We start from the raw sequence: 17534 nt of genomic DNA, 5'->3' as shown, positions 1-17534 counted from the left end.
TACCAATAACTCTGCGATATCGAAAAATATATAAGAACTAACAAAAAAAAATCGATGATTCTGTCTTCTTTCTGGCGAGTATGTAATGCTTTCCTGAATAAACGAAAGCTAGCTATGAGTGAGTGTCATCTCTTGGTTAGATTTTCGGTATAGCTCTAATCAAGCGCCTAACAAAATACGACACCTCGACACAAACTAATAAGCAAGTACAAAATCTAAACGAATCACGAATAACAATAAATGAATACCATTTTCTGTTGCAAAGTGAATACACAAAAGTAGTCGGAAGTGGACTGTTATTGCTATGATATTTTCCTTTGTCTTGTGTACAAAAAGTATATATAATGGCATATCAAACACTTACCGTAACCATTAGTGCGAGTGGACCACCGTAGATTATGAGACAAAATCCACTGATCATTATCCAGGTGAAAATTCCTCGTATCACCCAGTTTTTCCATCTGTAAATAGAAAAAATAATCATACATAAGATGTTGATAACTTAAAACTGTTTCGATGATGCATTTACATTATTCTGTTTTAGGTAATATTCAAATACAATGATTGGAATTAACATTTTTATAGCACTAAAATAAGTATATAATTTACAGAGTGGCAAGTCGATTTTCGATTTCAATTTCCGGGTTTGCAAATATTAAAAATTTCAGGTTTTGCCTTTCTCATAACAAATCTTGTAAAAATATCATTCGACTTAGTTTAAAATTTTATATAAAATTAATTATTCCAAAGCGGCAAAGTAGAATACGTAAAAAAATTAGGCTGGCCTCGAAACTACTTCAATCGGTTGTCATAATCAGTAGACAGTCAAACAAACCGATTTCGGCTATTCTGATTCTAGGTTTCCGATTCCGGAAGCAACGGAAATAAGAGACCTATGTTCCACAATGGATCTTCACTCACTTTTCTCAGAGATATCAAAACCGATATTCCCAAACTTCTATAAAAAGTAGTGCATTTTCGTATGCAACGAAAATTTAAACCATCGTTAAGAGTATAATTCCAAAAACATATCAAATCTTCTAGACTTGAATAAAAACATATAGATATATAGACATGTTAGTTGATGGCCATACGAACCGACTTCGGTAATACCGGTTCCCGGGGTCCGGGTCCGAAAGTATTTAAAGTTTTTTTGCACTAACTTTTCTTGGAACCAAAAACGATTTTCACAAACTTAGATTCTTGTGGTCCCATACACAATTCCTGAATATTATTCGGATCCAACTTCCGGTTCCGGAGTTATGGGGTAAAATGTGCAAAAAAATGAAAATATATATTCTAACTTTTCTCTTAGATAGCGCTACCGATTCACAAACTTAGGATCAAATGAAAGGTCCTGTGGTACGTAATTCCTGAATTTCATCCGGATCCGACTTTCGGTAAAGTGTGTTAAAAAATTTATACCATCCCTGAAAAGGGCGAAAACCGCAAAAAAAATTTAAATCGACCTCAAATCTTTCCATCAGTAGATGGTCAAACAAACCGATTTCGATTATTCTTTTAAGAATCGAAGAAAATTATTTTGAAGAATACCACAGGATTATATATGATAGTATGATTGATATGAGAAAGGCATCATTTCACCACTAAGTGGATTAAAACAGGTTTTTTATAATATTCCTTCAAATCAAGCTTTAAATAGAGATCCCACGTCGGAAAAAAATATTATAATAGGCCCACTAGTTTATGATTGAAGTTATTGTTATCGATATATATAAAATAAAAAATATTCATTACTACAAGTGAATATAAGAAGAGCAAAAAGGAGGGTGGGTAATGTCAGAGATGACGTGAGTGCTAATAAAACTGACATGCTTTATCCACACCTCCGAAAATCGATAATCCAACTTAATAGTGGATTGTTTCAGTGAATTTTACAAACTTTTAATGCTTCACTTGCTATGTTATAAGGAGGAACACACAAGGGCAAAAAATTACAGGGTTGTGTAGGGGACAAGACCGATTACGATGACAGCCCCTTTTCAATGATGAAATTTTCTATAGCACTCTTGTCTTGTAACAATAATGCTCCTGGGTTGGACAGAACTAAATTCACCTTGGTTCACCACAATTTTCTTGAGCAAAATATTGTACCACTGGAGGCAAGTAAAAGTTGTCACTATTCAAAAAACCGGATAAATCAGCTTCTAATCACAACTCATATAGGCCCATAGCAATGTTGTCCTGCATTAAAAAATGCAATGATATTTAGGTCGAGACGAACGGTTCGTTGTCAGATACTCAGTTTGGTTTCCGTAGAGATAAATGGATGAACGATTGCCTTGCATTGCAACTTGTCCGTTTGGGCTGTTCATCAGGGTATCGAATTCTCTGCGGAGAAAACAGAGCTGGTCGTTTTTTCAAGAAAGCATAATCCCGCGCCCGGGTTGGTGGTTCAATGCATAGGGCACTGGTCTTACAAGCCAGTTGTCGTATGTTCGAGCCCCGACCTGGAAGGATTCTTAGGGTCAGTAGGATCCATAGTACTAGCCATACAATGATTCTGTACACTAAGAATCGGCTGCGAAGTCTGTTGAAACAGAAAGGCCAAATTCCACAAAAGGAATGTAATGCCAGGACTTTGCTATAATCCCGCGCAGCTTCAGCTTTATATGATGGGAAGAATCACCGCGCAGGTTTTGACTTTCAAATACCTTGGGATATGGTTCGATTTCAAATGCACGTGGGGAGGACACATTAGGTTTCTGATAACGAAATGCCAACAAAGAGTAAATCTTCTTCGAACAATAACAGGATCTTGGTGGGGTGCTCATCCGGAAGATCTAATAAAATTGTAACAGACTACGATACTTTCAGTGATGGAATATGGATGCGTTTGCTTTCGTTCCGCTGCAAACTCTCATATTATCAAACTTGATCGAATTCATTATCGTTGTTTGCGAATTGCCTTAGGCTACATGCATTCGACACATACAATGAGTCTTGAAGTTCTGGCAGGAGTTCTTCCATTGAAAGATCGCTTTTTGGGAATTTTTCTTGGGCAAAATAAGACAGTCACTCCGATTCTATATTTCGTTCGAATTGGATTGTTTCGATCGAATACGAAATTTTGCATTCTGTAGCTCGAAAGAGTTCGAGTTTTCCAGACAGAAGCATCACTCGATCGAATTACAGAATGCAAAATTTTTACATTCGTTCGAAAAAATCCGATTCGATCGAAATACAGAATAGGGGTGAGTATCTGACCGACATATGGAATAATAATCATCAATTCACTATAGTATGGGTCCCAACTCATTGCTCCATTCCAGGTTATGAGAGAGCCAATAACTTAGCCAAATGTGGTGCTCTCGAGGATTCATGAGTGACCGAATTCTTTTAACGAATACTATAGCGCACCTCTCCAAAGGATACTTGCCAGCTGGTAAGTTTCTTAGGATCTGGGCCGGGTGGATGCACTCAATTATTTTTAAAATATCAACAAAGGCATAGTTCAGGGGACTGGATGTGAGTAGGGACTTCATTCGTGTGATGTCCAGTCTCATGTCCAATCACTACACGTTAGATGGACTTCTCCTTCGAATTGGACTTTCCGAGACTAATCATTGTGCTTGTAGCGAAGGTTATCGGGGTATTGATCATGTCATTAGGACATGCGTGGAGTATCGTGATGTCAGAGCTCAACTAATAAATTCCTTGCGTACTCAAGGTAGACTATCCAATGTCCCAGTTCGCAACAGTCTTGCTTGCTAGTCGTGAACTTCCATACATGAAACTTCTTTATCATTTCATTAAGACGGTTGGAGTTTCAGTTTATTTTTATTTATTAGGTTAGCCTTCTTTCTCTTCCATTACTACTAACAACCAACCAACGGGTAGAGTCATTGCCGTTTCAACCTTCTGAGCGAACAGACGTGATTTGGATTTACTGCGAAAGCATTGAAAACCAGTTGTGTGTGTGATAAAGTGGTCGGACGATATTGCGTGATAGACAATAGTGCTTTTTCCTCTGAGAGGTTTTTTTTTCGCATTATATAATAGAACAGTGCCTTATTGTGAGCGGTCGATCGAAACGGTACCGTTAGCCGGTTATTGTTCCGCCGATCAAGGCCAAGTGTGCGGATTATAAACAAGCGGCCATTGTTCCCTGTGTCGATTGTGATCGAACATTGAAGTGAAGTGATACCGTTAGTCCATACAAACTATAAACAGTTTATTTGTGCCTTTTCCTCGGTGAGGTTTTTTGCACCTTCGCACCGAACCGTTAGCTGGTGCTTTGTGCTTTTCCTCGTAGAGGTTTTTTGGCATCAATTGAAGTGACAATCGACCAAGAGCAGGTCTTGGCGACCGTTCCTTGCAACTGTACAACAAGCTAAGTATTGCTTTTTTCTTTATTCTGCCCTTATTACAGTTTATTGTTGCATCCCTCTTATAATTTACCACTTGCCTAAATATAACCTCGTGCTACAGTAAGCAAAATGAGTCCTCCCCCTCCAGACAAAGAAATGAAGACAGATCCTAATCCGCCTGTTGTTGACAGTAATAAAACCCCCCGGATTAAGGAATATTCCGATGAACCCTCGCTATCGACCGGTCCATATGTGGTGTACTTCCGGACCAAATCTAAAGATAAAGCATTGAATTTATTGACATTAAATAAGAACCTGACGTCACATTACCCGACTATCACACAAATAGTAAAAATGCGCTCCGACAAACTCAGGGTCTCGTTGACCAGCTTAAAGCAGGCTAATGAGATCGTTCGAAATGAGCTCTTTACGCGGGATTATCGCGTATATGTACCAGCCCGCGAAGTCGAAATAGACGGCGTGGTCACAGATGCAGGTTTGACTTGCGCAGATATTCTTGAGCACGGGGTTGGCGGTTTCAAAAACCCCTTACTCAAGAATCTGAAGATACTGGATTGCAAACGCTTGCATTCAGTATCGATCGCCGAGGATGGGTCAAAATCTTATCCTCAATCGAACTCGTATCGTGTGACCTTCGCTGGTTCGGCTTTGCCAAATTATGTCCTTCTGGACAGGGTTCGTCTACCCGTACGTCTCTTCGTGCCGCGGGTTATGAACTGTACTAATTGCCAGCAATTAGGACACACAGCCTCCCATTGTGCGAATCGGCCCCGTTGTTCGAAGTGTGGAGAGCGTCATGCGGATGGCTCTTGCGGAAGAGACATTGAAAAGTGTCTCTACTGCAGTGAGGGTCCGCATGATCTCTCAGCATGTCCCACCTACAAATTGCGTGGAGATAAGCTAAAGCACTCTTTGAGGGAACGCTCCAAGCGCACATTTGCAGAAATGCTAAAGAGTGCTACACCACCAAGCCCATCTGCAAATCCCTATGCTTGCTTGTCAACAGACGAGTGCGATTCAGACGACCCTCTCGAAGGCACATCTTCGGCCATCCCTCGTAGCAACAGGAAAAGGAGAAATATTTCCTCTCATAAGCTACCTAGTAAGGGTTCGAAGGTGGCCCTTGAGGGGCCTCCAAAAGTAACAGCTAATGGTAGTGTTAGTAAAACACCGAAGCAAAGAATAGCTCCTGATCTAGAAAAACTGAGATCTGATAAGGAGTTTCCAACAATTCCTAAGACAAATAAAAACTCAATTGCCCCTAAAGACCAGTCAAAGAATCAACCAAATGCTGGATTTATTAAATTCTCTGATATAGTGGACTGGATTTTTAAAACTTTCAATATCTCTGACCCCTTGAAAGGTATTTTGATGACCTTTGTACCCGTAGCTGAGACGTTTTTGAAACAGTTGACTGTAAAATGGCCCCTTCTTTCAGCGATTGTATCCTTCGATGGCTAATTTATCCAATGAGGTCAAGGATTTGATCACTGTTTTACAATGGAATTGCAGAAGTATCATCCCAAAAATTGATTCCTTCAAACATCTATTATATACCACGAATTGCGATGCATTTGCATTGTGCGAAACTTGGTTAACTTCTGAAATATCTCTCAACTTCCACAATTTTAATATTATTCGTTTGGATCGAGAAACCCCCTATGGAGGAGTACTTTTGGGAATCAAAAAGTGCTATTCCTTTTATCGAATTAACCTCCTCTCGATACCAGATATTGAAGTTGTCGCATGTCATGTTACAATCAAAGGTAAGGACCTTTGTATTGCTTCCATCTACATTCCCCCTAGAGCCTCGGTTGGGCATCAGCGGCTCAGTGATATCATAGAACTCCTTCCCGCACCAACGTTGGTTTTAGGAGACTTTAACTCACACGGTACGGGATGGGGTTGTCTTCATGACGATAACAGATCAGCTATGATCCATGATATTTGTGACAACTTCAATATGACAATATTGAATACGGGAGAAATGACACGGATTCCTGCACCACCAGCAAGACCAAGTGCGCTGGACTTATCCCTTTGCTCGACATCGCTACGGTTGGATTGCAAGTGGAAGGTAATCCCCGATCCCCACGGTAGCGATCATCTACCTATCGTAATTTCAATCGCCAACGGATTAAGACCATCGGAGACAATCAATGTTTCGTATGACCTCACACGAAATATTGATTGGAAATATTACGCAAATTCGATGTCTGAGAAACTGGAAACAACACAAGAACTTCCTCCGGAGGAAGAGTACACGCTTTTGGCTGGCTTGATTCTCGACTCCGCGATTCAAGCTCAGACGAAACGTGTACCCGGCGCGAAAACTAACATCCTTCCTCCCAATCCGTGGTGGAAGTGCTCATCACTGAACGCGGAAAGATCTTTAGCATTCAAAAAGTTCAGAAAATATGGAACACCTGATAATTATAGAAATTACGCAGAGCTAGATAAGCAAATGAAGAACTTGGTCAAAGCAAAGAAACTAGGTTACTGGCGACGGTTTGTTGACGGATTAACAAAAGAAACATCGATGAGCACTCTTTGGAACACAGCCCGACGAATGCGAAACCAAAACACCACGAACGAAAGCGACGAATATTCCAACCGTTGGATATTCGATTTCGCTAAAAAAGTATGTCCAGACTCTGTTCCGGAACAGAAGATCTCCCGCGCCGCGACATCAAATACAAACGAAACACCGTTTTCGATGGTAGAGTTCTCACTTGCGCTCTTGTCATGTAACAATAAGGCCCCGGGGTTAGACAGAATCAAATTCAACTTGTTGAAGAATCTGCCTGACACCGCCAAAAGACGCTTGCTGAATTTATTCAACAAGTTCCTCGAGGGTAATATTGTCCCACACGACTGGAGACAAGTGAGAGTTATCGCCATTCAAAAACCTGGGAAACCAGCCTCCGATCACAATTCGTATCGGCCGATTGCTATGCTTTCCTGTATCCGGAAGTTGTTCGAAAAAATGATTCTCTTCCGTCTAGACAATTGGGTCGAAACTAATGGCTTTCTTTCAGATACACAATTTGGTTTCCGCAGGGGTAAAGGAACAAACGATTGTCTTGCGTTGCTCTCAACAGAAATTCAAATGGCATTTGCTCGTAAAGAACAAATGGCATCAGTATTTCTAGACATCAAGGGGGCTTTTGATTCAGTTTCTATAAATATTCTATCTAAGAAGCTGCACCAGCATGGTCTTTCGCCGGTTTTGAACACCTTTTTATATAATCTATTGTCCGAGAAACACATGTATTTCGCACATGGTGATTTGTCGACAATACGATTTAGCTACATGGGTCTTCCTCAGGGCTCATGCTTAAGCCCCCTTTTATACAATTTTTACGTAAAAGATATCGATGAATATATCAACACATCTTGCACGCTAAGACAACTTGCCGACGACAGCGTTGTGTCCATTATAGGATCCAAAACTGCCGATCTGCAAGGACCATTACAAGATACACTCCACAACTTGTCCACGTGGGCTCTTCAACTTGGTATCGACTTCTCTACGGAGAAAACTGAGCTGGTTGTATTTTCAAGGAAGCGAGAACCAGCACAACCACAGCTTCAACTAAGGGGTGAAACCATAGCTCAGGTCTTCACATTCAAATATCTCGGGGTCTGGTTCGACTCCAAAGGCACCTGGGGATGTCATATTAGGTATCTGAAACAAAAATGCCAACAGAGAATTAACTTTCTTCGTACAATAACCGGATCATGGTGGGGTGCCCACCCAGGAGACCTGATCAGGCTGTACCAAACAACGATATTGTCCGTAATGGAATATGGATGCTTCTGCTTCCGATCCGCCGCGAACACCCATTTCATTAAACTGGAAAGAATTCAGTATCGTTGTTTGCGTATTGCCTTAGGTTGCATGCAGTCGACTCATACGATGAGTCTCGAAGTGCTTGCGGGCGTCTTACCGTTGAAAAATCGATTCTGGGATCTCTCATATCGATTGCTAATCCGATGCGATATCTTAAATCCGATGGTGATTGAAAACTTCGAAAGGCTTGTCGAGCTCAATTCTCAGACCCGTTTTATGTCCTTGTATTTTGATTACATGGCTCAGAATATTAATCCTTCTTCGTTTGTTTCCAACCGTGCTCATTTGTTGGATACTTCTGATTCTACTGTGTTTTTCGACACATCCATGAGAGAAGAGATTCGTGGAATTCCGGATCACGTGCGCCCTCAAGTGGCCCCAAATATTTTTTATAATAAATTTAGAACAGTCAACTGTGAAAAGATGTTTTACACTGACGGATCAAACATCAACGAGTCCACAGGCTTCGGCATCTTCAATCAGAACATCACCGCTTCGTACAAACTCAGTGATCCGGCTTCAGTTTATGTCGCAGAATTAGCTGCTATTCAGTACACCCTCGAGATCATTGAAACCTTGCCCAAAGACCATTACTTCATTGTCACGGACAGTCTAAGCTCAATAGAAGCTCTCCGGGCAATGAAGCCAGGAAAGTATCCCCCATATTTCCTGGGGAAAATACGGGAACACTTGCGAACTTTATCTGAACGGTCTTATTCAATATCGTTAGTCTGGGTCCCTTCACATTGTTCCATTCCGGGAAATGAAAAGACAGACTCATTGGCTAAGGTGGGCGCATTAGAAGGTGATATTTATGAAAGACCAATCTGCTTCAATGAATTTTTCAGTATTTCTCGTCGAAGAGCACTTGAAAGTTGGCAAACTTCATGGAGTAATGACGAACTGGGACGATGGCTACATTCCATTATCCCTAGGGTATCGACGAAACCTTGGTTCAGGAGGATGAACGTGAGTCGCGATTTCATTCGTGTTATGTCTCGGCTCATGTCTAATCACTACACATTCAACGCACATCTTCGGCGTATTGGGGTCATGGAGAGCGGTCTCTGCACCTGTGGCAACGGTTATCAGGACATCGAGCATGTCGTATGGTCATGTGTGGGGTATTGTGACGCCAGGTCTGTTTTAAAGGACTCCCTCAGGGCCCGAGGTAGACCACCTGATGTTCCGGTTCGAGATGTGTTGGCGAGTCGGGATAGTTCATATATGCTTCTCATATATAAATTCCTTAAACACATTAATATACAAGTGTAATCTGCGTTAGTTACCCCTGTTCCTCGACTGATGCTAAGAAGAAACTCCACCCACAGGTTCGACACTAACATCCGCCCGAATCTCCCCATCCCTCGTCTGTCCACCATCTTCATTGGAACTAACAAGATATTTCTGCTGTCACTAAATTTTCTGCTTCCCCCTCCCACGTTTTTTCACCATCTCGATGTCAACTAATTAGATCTTTGTCGTTCTTAGTCATTTTGTTCCCATATCCCCTTTTTACTCTGTTTTCCGTAATATTTACTTCTCTGTATATTTTGTTTTTTTTTTTTTTTTTTTTTTTCATTTTCCTCCGTAACATCATCATCATTGCCCACGGACGGCCGCTGTAGTCTATGAGATGAATATGGGCCACCCGCCTGGTATTCGTAGCCTGGGGGTGTTCCCCGCGAACCCACACGGACAGAAAAAAGCGGCTAATACCAAGATACTTACCAACGTGTTACATTCAGTACGCCGGCCGGTGCCGATTGCCAGCTGAAGGCGGGATCTGCCAAAGTCATTACATTATCTTAATATACTATCCTAGTTTTAAGTTATTTGTTAATTAAAATTAGAAAAAGCCCTTGGCATCTTAGAGCTTAAGCAGTGTGCCTTAATAAATTATATAATTGAAAAAAAAAAAAACGGGTAGAGTGATCCATAGAGATGAAATTTTGAATAGGATTGAGACAGACCCTGTCAGCTTTTAGCGAGATCAATCTTCAGTTCATCAACGCAACGCCATCACATCGTACGGCATCACATTCAACATTACATGTCAATTGTATGGGTGCGCAGTGCTGCTATTATGGCGCGCACGAATTTGACATTTCTGTCACCTACTTCCAGGTACAAGATTCGGTGCGAACTCGCCTGAGGGCGCCATGCTCGCAAAAAAAGTATGTTGCTTGCGATTTGTTCGTGAAATGTGAGAATTGAATATCTTGGTAATATGATGTCTTTGATTGAGACCACACTTGAACCTAGAGGAACGCATTCTCGTACGGCTAGCAAGTCAGGATAACGACTCCAGTTGCTGACCTGATTAGTTTGATTTGTCAAATAATGTTGAATCATATTTACTCTTTATTTTTCATTCAACACAGTTTCAGATCGCAAAGGTTAAACAGAAGCAGGCTTATCTTCAAACATTGCATGTAAATAAAATCTTGCCACGAGTATTTTGCTCACCCAGAAGAAATTAAATTGCAATGTAAGCATCAACACTTCCGCAACTCCAACGGCACCGAGAAAAGCTTACTCAATCAAATCAATAAAAATATGAAGACTAGCTAAAAATAGAGACGCCGTACCGTAGCGCATCGCTGGAGAACGCCTCTCGTAATGTTTACAATCATCCAATCTGTGTCAAACGTCTACAAACATTTCGCCATTTCACCAAGGAACAATCTAAAAATAGAATGGTTTTCCTTGAGATTATTGGAAGCACCATTCAACGTTCGCACTCATTTGACTCATTGGTGTTGTGTGGCCACGCCACCAATCCGGTCAAATGGCCGTTTGAAAGTGAAACAAAGCAGTAACGGTTGCGAACGATTACCGAACAAAAGACAAAAGTTCACCGAAAGTGACACTCGGCAGTGTTGACTTTTACAAATGAGCCCGCGCTTCCTTCCCTCCGGTTAATCAGGATTAATCATCGTTCCGCGCACTGTAAAATGCAACACCCGGTTAATTTTAAAACGTTTAAAACATGCACGGGCTTCGCTCGACCTTGACTCGCGCGGTGTCTCATGTAAGCGGAAAGTTCGAGCTTTCGCGTATAGAAGCAATAACCAGTAAAGCAAGTAATGCTCGTTAAGGTCGATAAATGTGGTAATTAAATAGTTTTTTTTTGTTTAACCGCGATATTAAATTAAGAGCGAGCTGTTTGTCTAGCGTTGCGGGCGTCAGAATAGCAAAGGTAACAACCGTAGGATATCATTGCGTTCCACGGATTGCGTCCCTCAGCGTCCGATTTCACTCACCTGTCCGGTAATCCACTCAGCGCTTGTCCAAGAACCTCTGGAGTTTTGTCTGTGCCCTGGGGTAAAGATTTTGCCAATTCTTCGACATACTTTTCGTCCGGTAGTTTCTCCTCCTCCGAATCAACCTGTACAAAATAGAACAAAACAAGCACTCAATTAGATCGTCACACCACTTTGCAATTGTAGTAAACTGACGTACTACTACAGTACATGTATGGAAAGCAATTGAAACCGCTAATATAAGACATAGCTTTTAAGCTAGGCGCACATCTTCACGATGTTAGTAAACGAAACAAATATAGACCCAATCACGTTTTGTTAGAACTATGACTTTGCATCATCCGATTCTACTTCCAGCTTAGATTGGTAGCACCCAAAATCTAGTTTTCTTATCACGAATGAGTTCGACGGCTCTTATCAATGAGTAGTTGAAAATTACGCGAACACATTGTCGCTTTTTTTTTTGGTTTCGCGTTTTATCAACCGATACTTCTGATAAGAATTTCAAGCAACTATAGGAAGTTATTCAATCAGCCCCAATTCGATCAATATACTATAGGGAGCATTACGGCATTCAAAATTGAATGAAGCGGTTTCAAAATCATTCAAAAGTTGTGTACCTCTAGACAATAACAGTTCGCTTACATAACATCGATCGGACGAGGCACGTCAGAGTTCAATGGTTTTTATTTTTGGTTTGTGACTTACTCCCCCAAAAGTGTGTCTCAGAATAGAATGGAAAACTTTTCAGGAGTAAAAAACTACTAGGAACAGTTTTACTTTGTTGTACTATTTAATTCTACTGTATTAATTTTATTTAACGTCACTACACCATCACAAAAGTCACTGAACATTTACTGAAGTACAACTAACGTTATAAAGACTGTCCCAGAAAGTATGGACGCACGTTGTTTTCGCTGTAAATAATTCAAAAATGTTAGATATTCAAATTTTATTCGATATACTGATAATATTAGACTACAACAACAGAATATTATTCTCAACATTTGCTGTTTAGCCATTGTAGACCAGCTGGCGCACTTTCTTGCGAACGTTCCTCATTAAATTCCGTACAGACTTCTTGGCGACAAGTTTTGACACTTTTTTCCAATCTTTTACGAGCTGTTAAATAGTTTCGGCTGCCGAGACATGTTTCCTAAGATGTGCCTTCGTTAATGTCCAAAATTCCTCAATTGGTCGAAGTTGTGGGTCTTTTGGGACGAAAATGACAGTGGCAAGAAGCAAGATCTGGCCAGAAGACAACAGGATCCTTGTGGCTTCGAATCATGGGTAGAAGTCGTTTTTGTAAACATTCCTTGATGTATATTTCGCTGTTCATTGAAGCAGTGGTGATGAAGGGTTCCGAAATCTTACTGCAGCTACAAATTGCTTGCCAGACCATAGCTTTCTTACCAAACTTTTCGACTTCAATCGATGTCTCGGACTGGTTTAGCACTTGCCCTTCTCGCACCGTATAATATTGTGGTCCCGGCAAAGATTTGTGATCGAGTTTCACGTAGGTTTCGTCGTCCATGATTATGCAGTTCAAATTTACAGCAAGAATCGTATTGTACAGCTTTCGAACCCTCGGCCTGATCGATGCTTCTTGTTTCGGACTACGTTTTGGTTGTTTCTGCTTCTTATAGGTTCGAAGATTCAAACGTTCTTTAGCACGAAGAACATTTGACTTCGAAGTGCCCAATTTTTTGGCCACATCCCGAACTGAAACCTCCTCCTTTTGCTCGAACGCCTTCAGTATACGTTTATCCAACTGATGGTTAGCAGGACCTTTTTTTCGACCCGTTTTCGGTTTATCCTCAAAGGTGTTATCCTTGCCGAACTTCCTAATTGCATTTCGTACCTCTTTTTCACTTACTCCTTCTATTTTTGCTATCTTTCTCAGTGACAGTCCGCGTTCTGTGCACCATTTTTACACAATTTTTCGACGTTGTTCTGCTGAAAGTCCACGCATTTCGAAACAAACTAATGAAAATGAATAAACAACTGCACAAGTGGTTAGAGAAGAGTGTAAACAACAGGACAGCCATAAAAATTGACCGATTCTGAACCATTGCGAAATGGCAGCGGTTTTTGGTTGCGTCCACACTTTCTGGAACAGTCTTTAATGTAGATACGTATTTCGGAATGTTAATTACATCCTTCTTCAGTGTATCAAATGGTACACAAAAGTGAAAGTGTTCAAATAATTCTACTAAATTTAGTACTAGGAACAGCCATTAGGGTTTCGAACTGTTAACTGTAGGACTACACTGCCAATACTCGCATATCAGTCCCATATCGATTTTCGCCAATTTTAAGTTAGCTTGAGGAATGAGATCTATCTTCAATATACTCTCAGAAATTGCAATAAAAGTTGAGGGTTTGTTCAGTGAAATGTGAAAAAATATCAACTCAGATCTGTCCCATAAGCAAAGTACCGGCATGTCAGTCCCATTCAGTGCAAATTTCAATCATTTCATTTGTTGCAATATTGGATATTTCATGTAATAATACCATGATTTAGCATTAGGTAGCACCATAAATCAAAAAATTCGGAGACAAAATTTTATTTGAAGTCTTTTTCTCGACATGCCGATTTTCCATATGGGACCATAACTATTGCAAAATCACTGTCAATCTTTGTTTTGAATATTTAGGCAGAAGTTTTAACGTAGGACTACGTCTTTCTTTAATTATCAATTGGCTACTATTCAACGTGCTGAGTATTATTCGTGTGATTTGTGTGAATGCAATTACGGTACTTCATATCATCCGATATGTAACTGTCCCGCATTGACGCAACTACGTATCCGGGTTTTTGGTTCTCCAAACATGGTTAGGACTGTGTATGCGGAGCTAAAATTAAAGGATATTCTATCATTTCTCACCCAATGTGGTAAGGAGCTATAGTCAAAAGGATTCATCGTTCTTCCTGGAGTGAATGAATCCTTTCTGTATTGACCTCAAAAAGGTTTTAGCAGATTGTTTGGCATCCTTTATGGGGTGCCGAATTTATTTCTGCTCATACATACTGCGAATCGTTCTGCATTCTTCCGGGAATGCAGAGTGGTGTCGGTTTTGTAAAATCTCTAAATCCTCTCGGAGGTTGCAGGTTTCTCACCTCACCCACTTCACAATTCTCTTCCATGTTCGTTTTATCCTTCCCTTCCCATCAGGAAATTGATGAGAAGCTACGGCAAGGCACAAATCTCCAAATAACTAGGGGAACGAGCCAATCAGTTCTGATTCCTGATATCTAAGTAACTATTAAGATTGCTTCCGTGCAAATCGAAGGCAAAAATCATCAGTTTGTCTAGAATAACTTGATAAGCTTTGTGCACTTTTCGCTGTACGAAATTCGCACCAAACGAGTCCTTCTAAAAATGAATTAGGATCGGCATTTTGAAGGTTTCTTTGACTCAAATATTAAGTTGTATGAAATAATAAAACATATGAACGATTGTACGACTTGTGGCACGATCATCTAGGCTCAACGTTGCAAATGATTTGAAATTACTCCCTACTTCCTGGAATACAAACGTCGTAATCATCCGCAACCAAACATTCCTTTCCAGTACTCCAAAGCCACTAACGGTCCTTTTCCGAACCCCACAAGTGACGTAAAGCACGTATTAACAAAACTCTCTTAAATCGCCGCCCTACCTCCTAGAATGCAAACGCAATCTTTGGAAACCAAATTGTCCTTTTCAGCACTACAAAATCTTAAACGGTCAAACGGTATCAAATCAATTAATATCTCTACACATCTCGAATGCAGTCCTACGTCAATCTCGCGGTTGTGTCTCTGGCATTACCTATTCCTAGTTTTTTCTTGTGCTCCTTATATACATATTTGTATCTATGCGAAATATACTTTCGAAAACAAAAATCCTGTAGAATTTTAGGTGATGAAAAGTGCTGATAAAAATTATCCCGCGCTCGATGAGCCAGCTCATCTATCATCTTTCTCGAATGTGAAGAACCAGCAGAATTTCGATGAAAATGATTGCACCTTTCTTGCGCGAGACGAGCGGCGCTCAAAATAAATCCACAAACGGTCCATTTGTTGACGTGTACTGAAACCTTCTTCACGGTGTTGACGACCTGCGCAGAATGTAATTCTGTTCAACACTAATTCTTGTTACACTGATTTTCACAGACTCAGATTAAGTAAAAAAGTGTTAAGGTTCCATAAAAATCAGCATCTAACTTCTGGTTCCGGAATTACAGATTGATGTGTTTAAAAATAAGAAAAAAATCTACACTTTTCTTCAAGAGAGATGAACCGATTTCCACTATCTTAGCTTCAAATGAAAGGTCTTTAGATGCCATAAAATATTCCTGATTTTTCTTCGGATCCAGCTTCCGGTTTCAGAGATACAAGGTGATTAGTGTAAAAATTTCAATTTAAGATTATTTTTGTTTTTTTTTTTCATATAAAAAGTCTATGCAATGACTGTGAAACCCGATTTTTTAACCGTGGCCCGGACGGCCGAGTGTCATATACCATTCGACTAAGCTCGTCGAGTTCACAAAATGTCTGTGTGTGTGCAAAAAATATGCACTTGATATTCTCGTAGATGACAGAACCGATTTTTACAAATTTAGATTCAAATGAAAGATCTCACATACTTGTATAACAATGCTGAATTTTAATTGGATACGTTTTCCGGTTCCATAATTTCAAGCTGTAAACATCCGTAAAATGCTTGGTCATCCTTATCACGAAGCTGTTGCTTGAATGTCAACTGCTCGCCAAGAAAAACACCAAGATGCTTGATGCAGGTTGATCTACTAATCATAAAGCTTTGAATACAAAATTTGAATTTGAAAGTCCAGCGAAAAATTAACAGCGTTAAAGTACGGCAAGAAGGTCAAAAGGCCAAGATGGCTTCCCTGCGGAAGTCCGGATGTTGCCCCAAAACATCTTCCGAAACATAATCGTCCATTTTAACCGCAAGATGACGATTTCATAATTATGATTGTATCCATTAAAGGACGTTCGTATCAAATTCATCCAGTTGGGCAATTGTGATGTCATCATTATTTTTGTCGAAGTCGACGGAAATACCGGTTTTGATGATGTCCGTCTGAAAATCGTTTGACATCATGTTGGTCACTTAAGATGTAAAGGATAAGAGATTGGAAGCTGTGGAACGCTAAGACATAAATCTGTTTTGTAGCGCTTAGGCACTTAGACTTAGACGACGACGATTAATCGACCGTATCCTAATCGAGCTAGAAATACGATTTGTGGAATTACACAAGTAAAGTTTTCAAAGCCCACTTGATTGTACAAGATTCTCGATGTATTTACAACAGTTGGCTAAAAAACGAACCCGGCGAACGACCATAATGGTTAAAGCCGAACCTAAATAAACGATATGAACGTCTTTTTTGAGCGATTGTCGTGAACAATTTTTTTTCACGACTAAATGTTCATGCAAAATAACATATAAGCTCTTCACACTAACGCCCAAGGTTGCCTCCATTTCACGGTCTACTCAAGGTTAGGTTTCTTTGCTTTAATTTGACCCAAACGAGCGGGCGGTGGCGAGGTCGGACAGCACACGAACTAAAACGATGTGATGAAGTCACATCAGATATTTTTTCATTTGCACTCAGTTAACGGAAAATACCGAAGAACTGCTCACAAAAAATGACCTTTCACTACAACCACACAAACAAGTAAACAAACGAAAGCTGACAGCCAAACGCACAGCATGGTGTGATCTGAGCATAAAAAACCATCACAAATACAAGCGTACAACACCAATGTATGTGGATAGCTTGTTTTCGATACACTCCTTACATTCAAATGCCGTATGCCGTTATACCGTATAATTCTTCAATTAGGCAGGTATGATGTGTTGATGATCAAAGACGTTGTTTCTGGGTTTACCGGATCATCGTTCCGGTTTCCGGAAGTACCGGAAAAGTGCTTGTGTGCTCCAAACCGGAAATCACTCCAATTTCTCATAAACGGCTAGACTTCAAGTCTTAGAAAACTCAGATTTAAATGAAAAGTATTATGTTCCGATAAGTTGATGTATAATTTTATCC

The 17534-nt window shown here is 40.3% G+C and overlaps 1 protein-coding gene across 3 annotated transcripts in view; it reads right to left on the bottom strand.

The window, feature by feature from the left end:
• Positions 1 to 17534, bottom strand: part of LOC131434417 (phosphatidate cytidylyltransferase, photoreceptor-specific) — a 46757-nt gene that overhangs the window by 22354 nt on the left and 6869 nt on the right. For all 3 annotated transcript variants that reach the window (XM_058601098.1, XM_058601099.1, XM_058601100.1), the window contains 2 exons: positions 11472 to 11596; positions 365 to 461 (listed from right to left, as the gene is read on the bottom strand). In XM_058601098.1, the coding sequence (XP_058457081.1) occupies positions 365 to 461; positions 11472 to 11596 (222 nt within the window). The remainder of the gene's footprint in view (positions 1 to 364; positions 462 to 11471; positions 11597 to 17534) is intronic.

The sequence above is a fragment of the Malaya genurostris genome, chromosome 3 (genome assembly GCF_030247185.1).
Source record: "Malaya genurostris strain Urasoe2022 chromosome 3, Malgen_1.1, whole genome shotgun sequence".
In the NCBI taxonomy this organism is placed as follows: Eukaryota; Metazoa; Arthropoda; class Insecta; order Diptera; family Culicidae; genus Malaya; species Malaya genurostris.
Note: the sequence above shows the minus strand (reverse complement) of the source record. Positions and strands in the feature narration are given on the sequence as shown.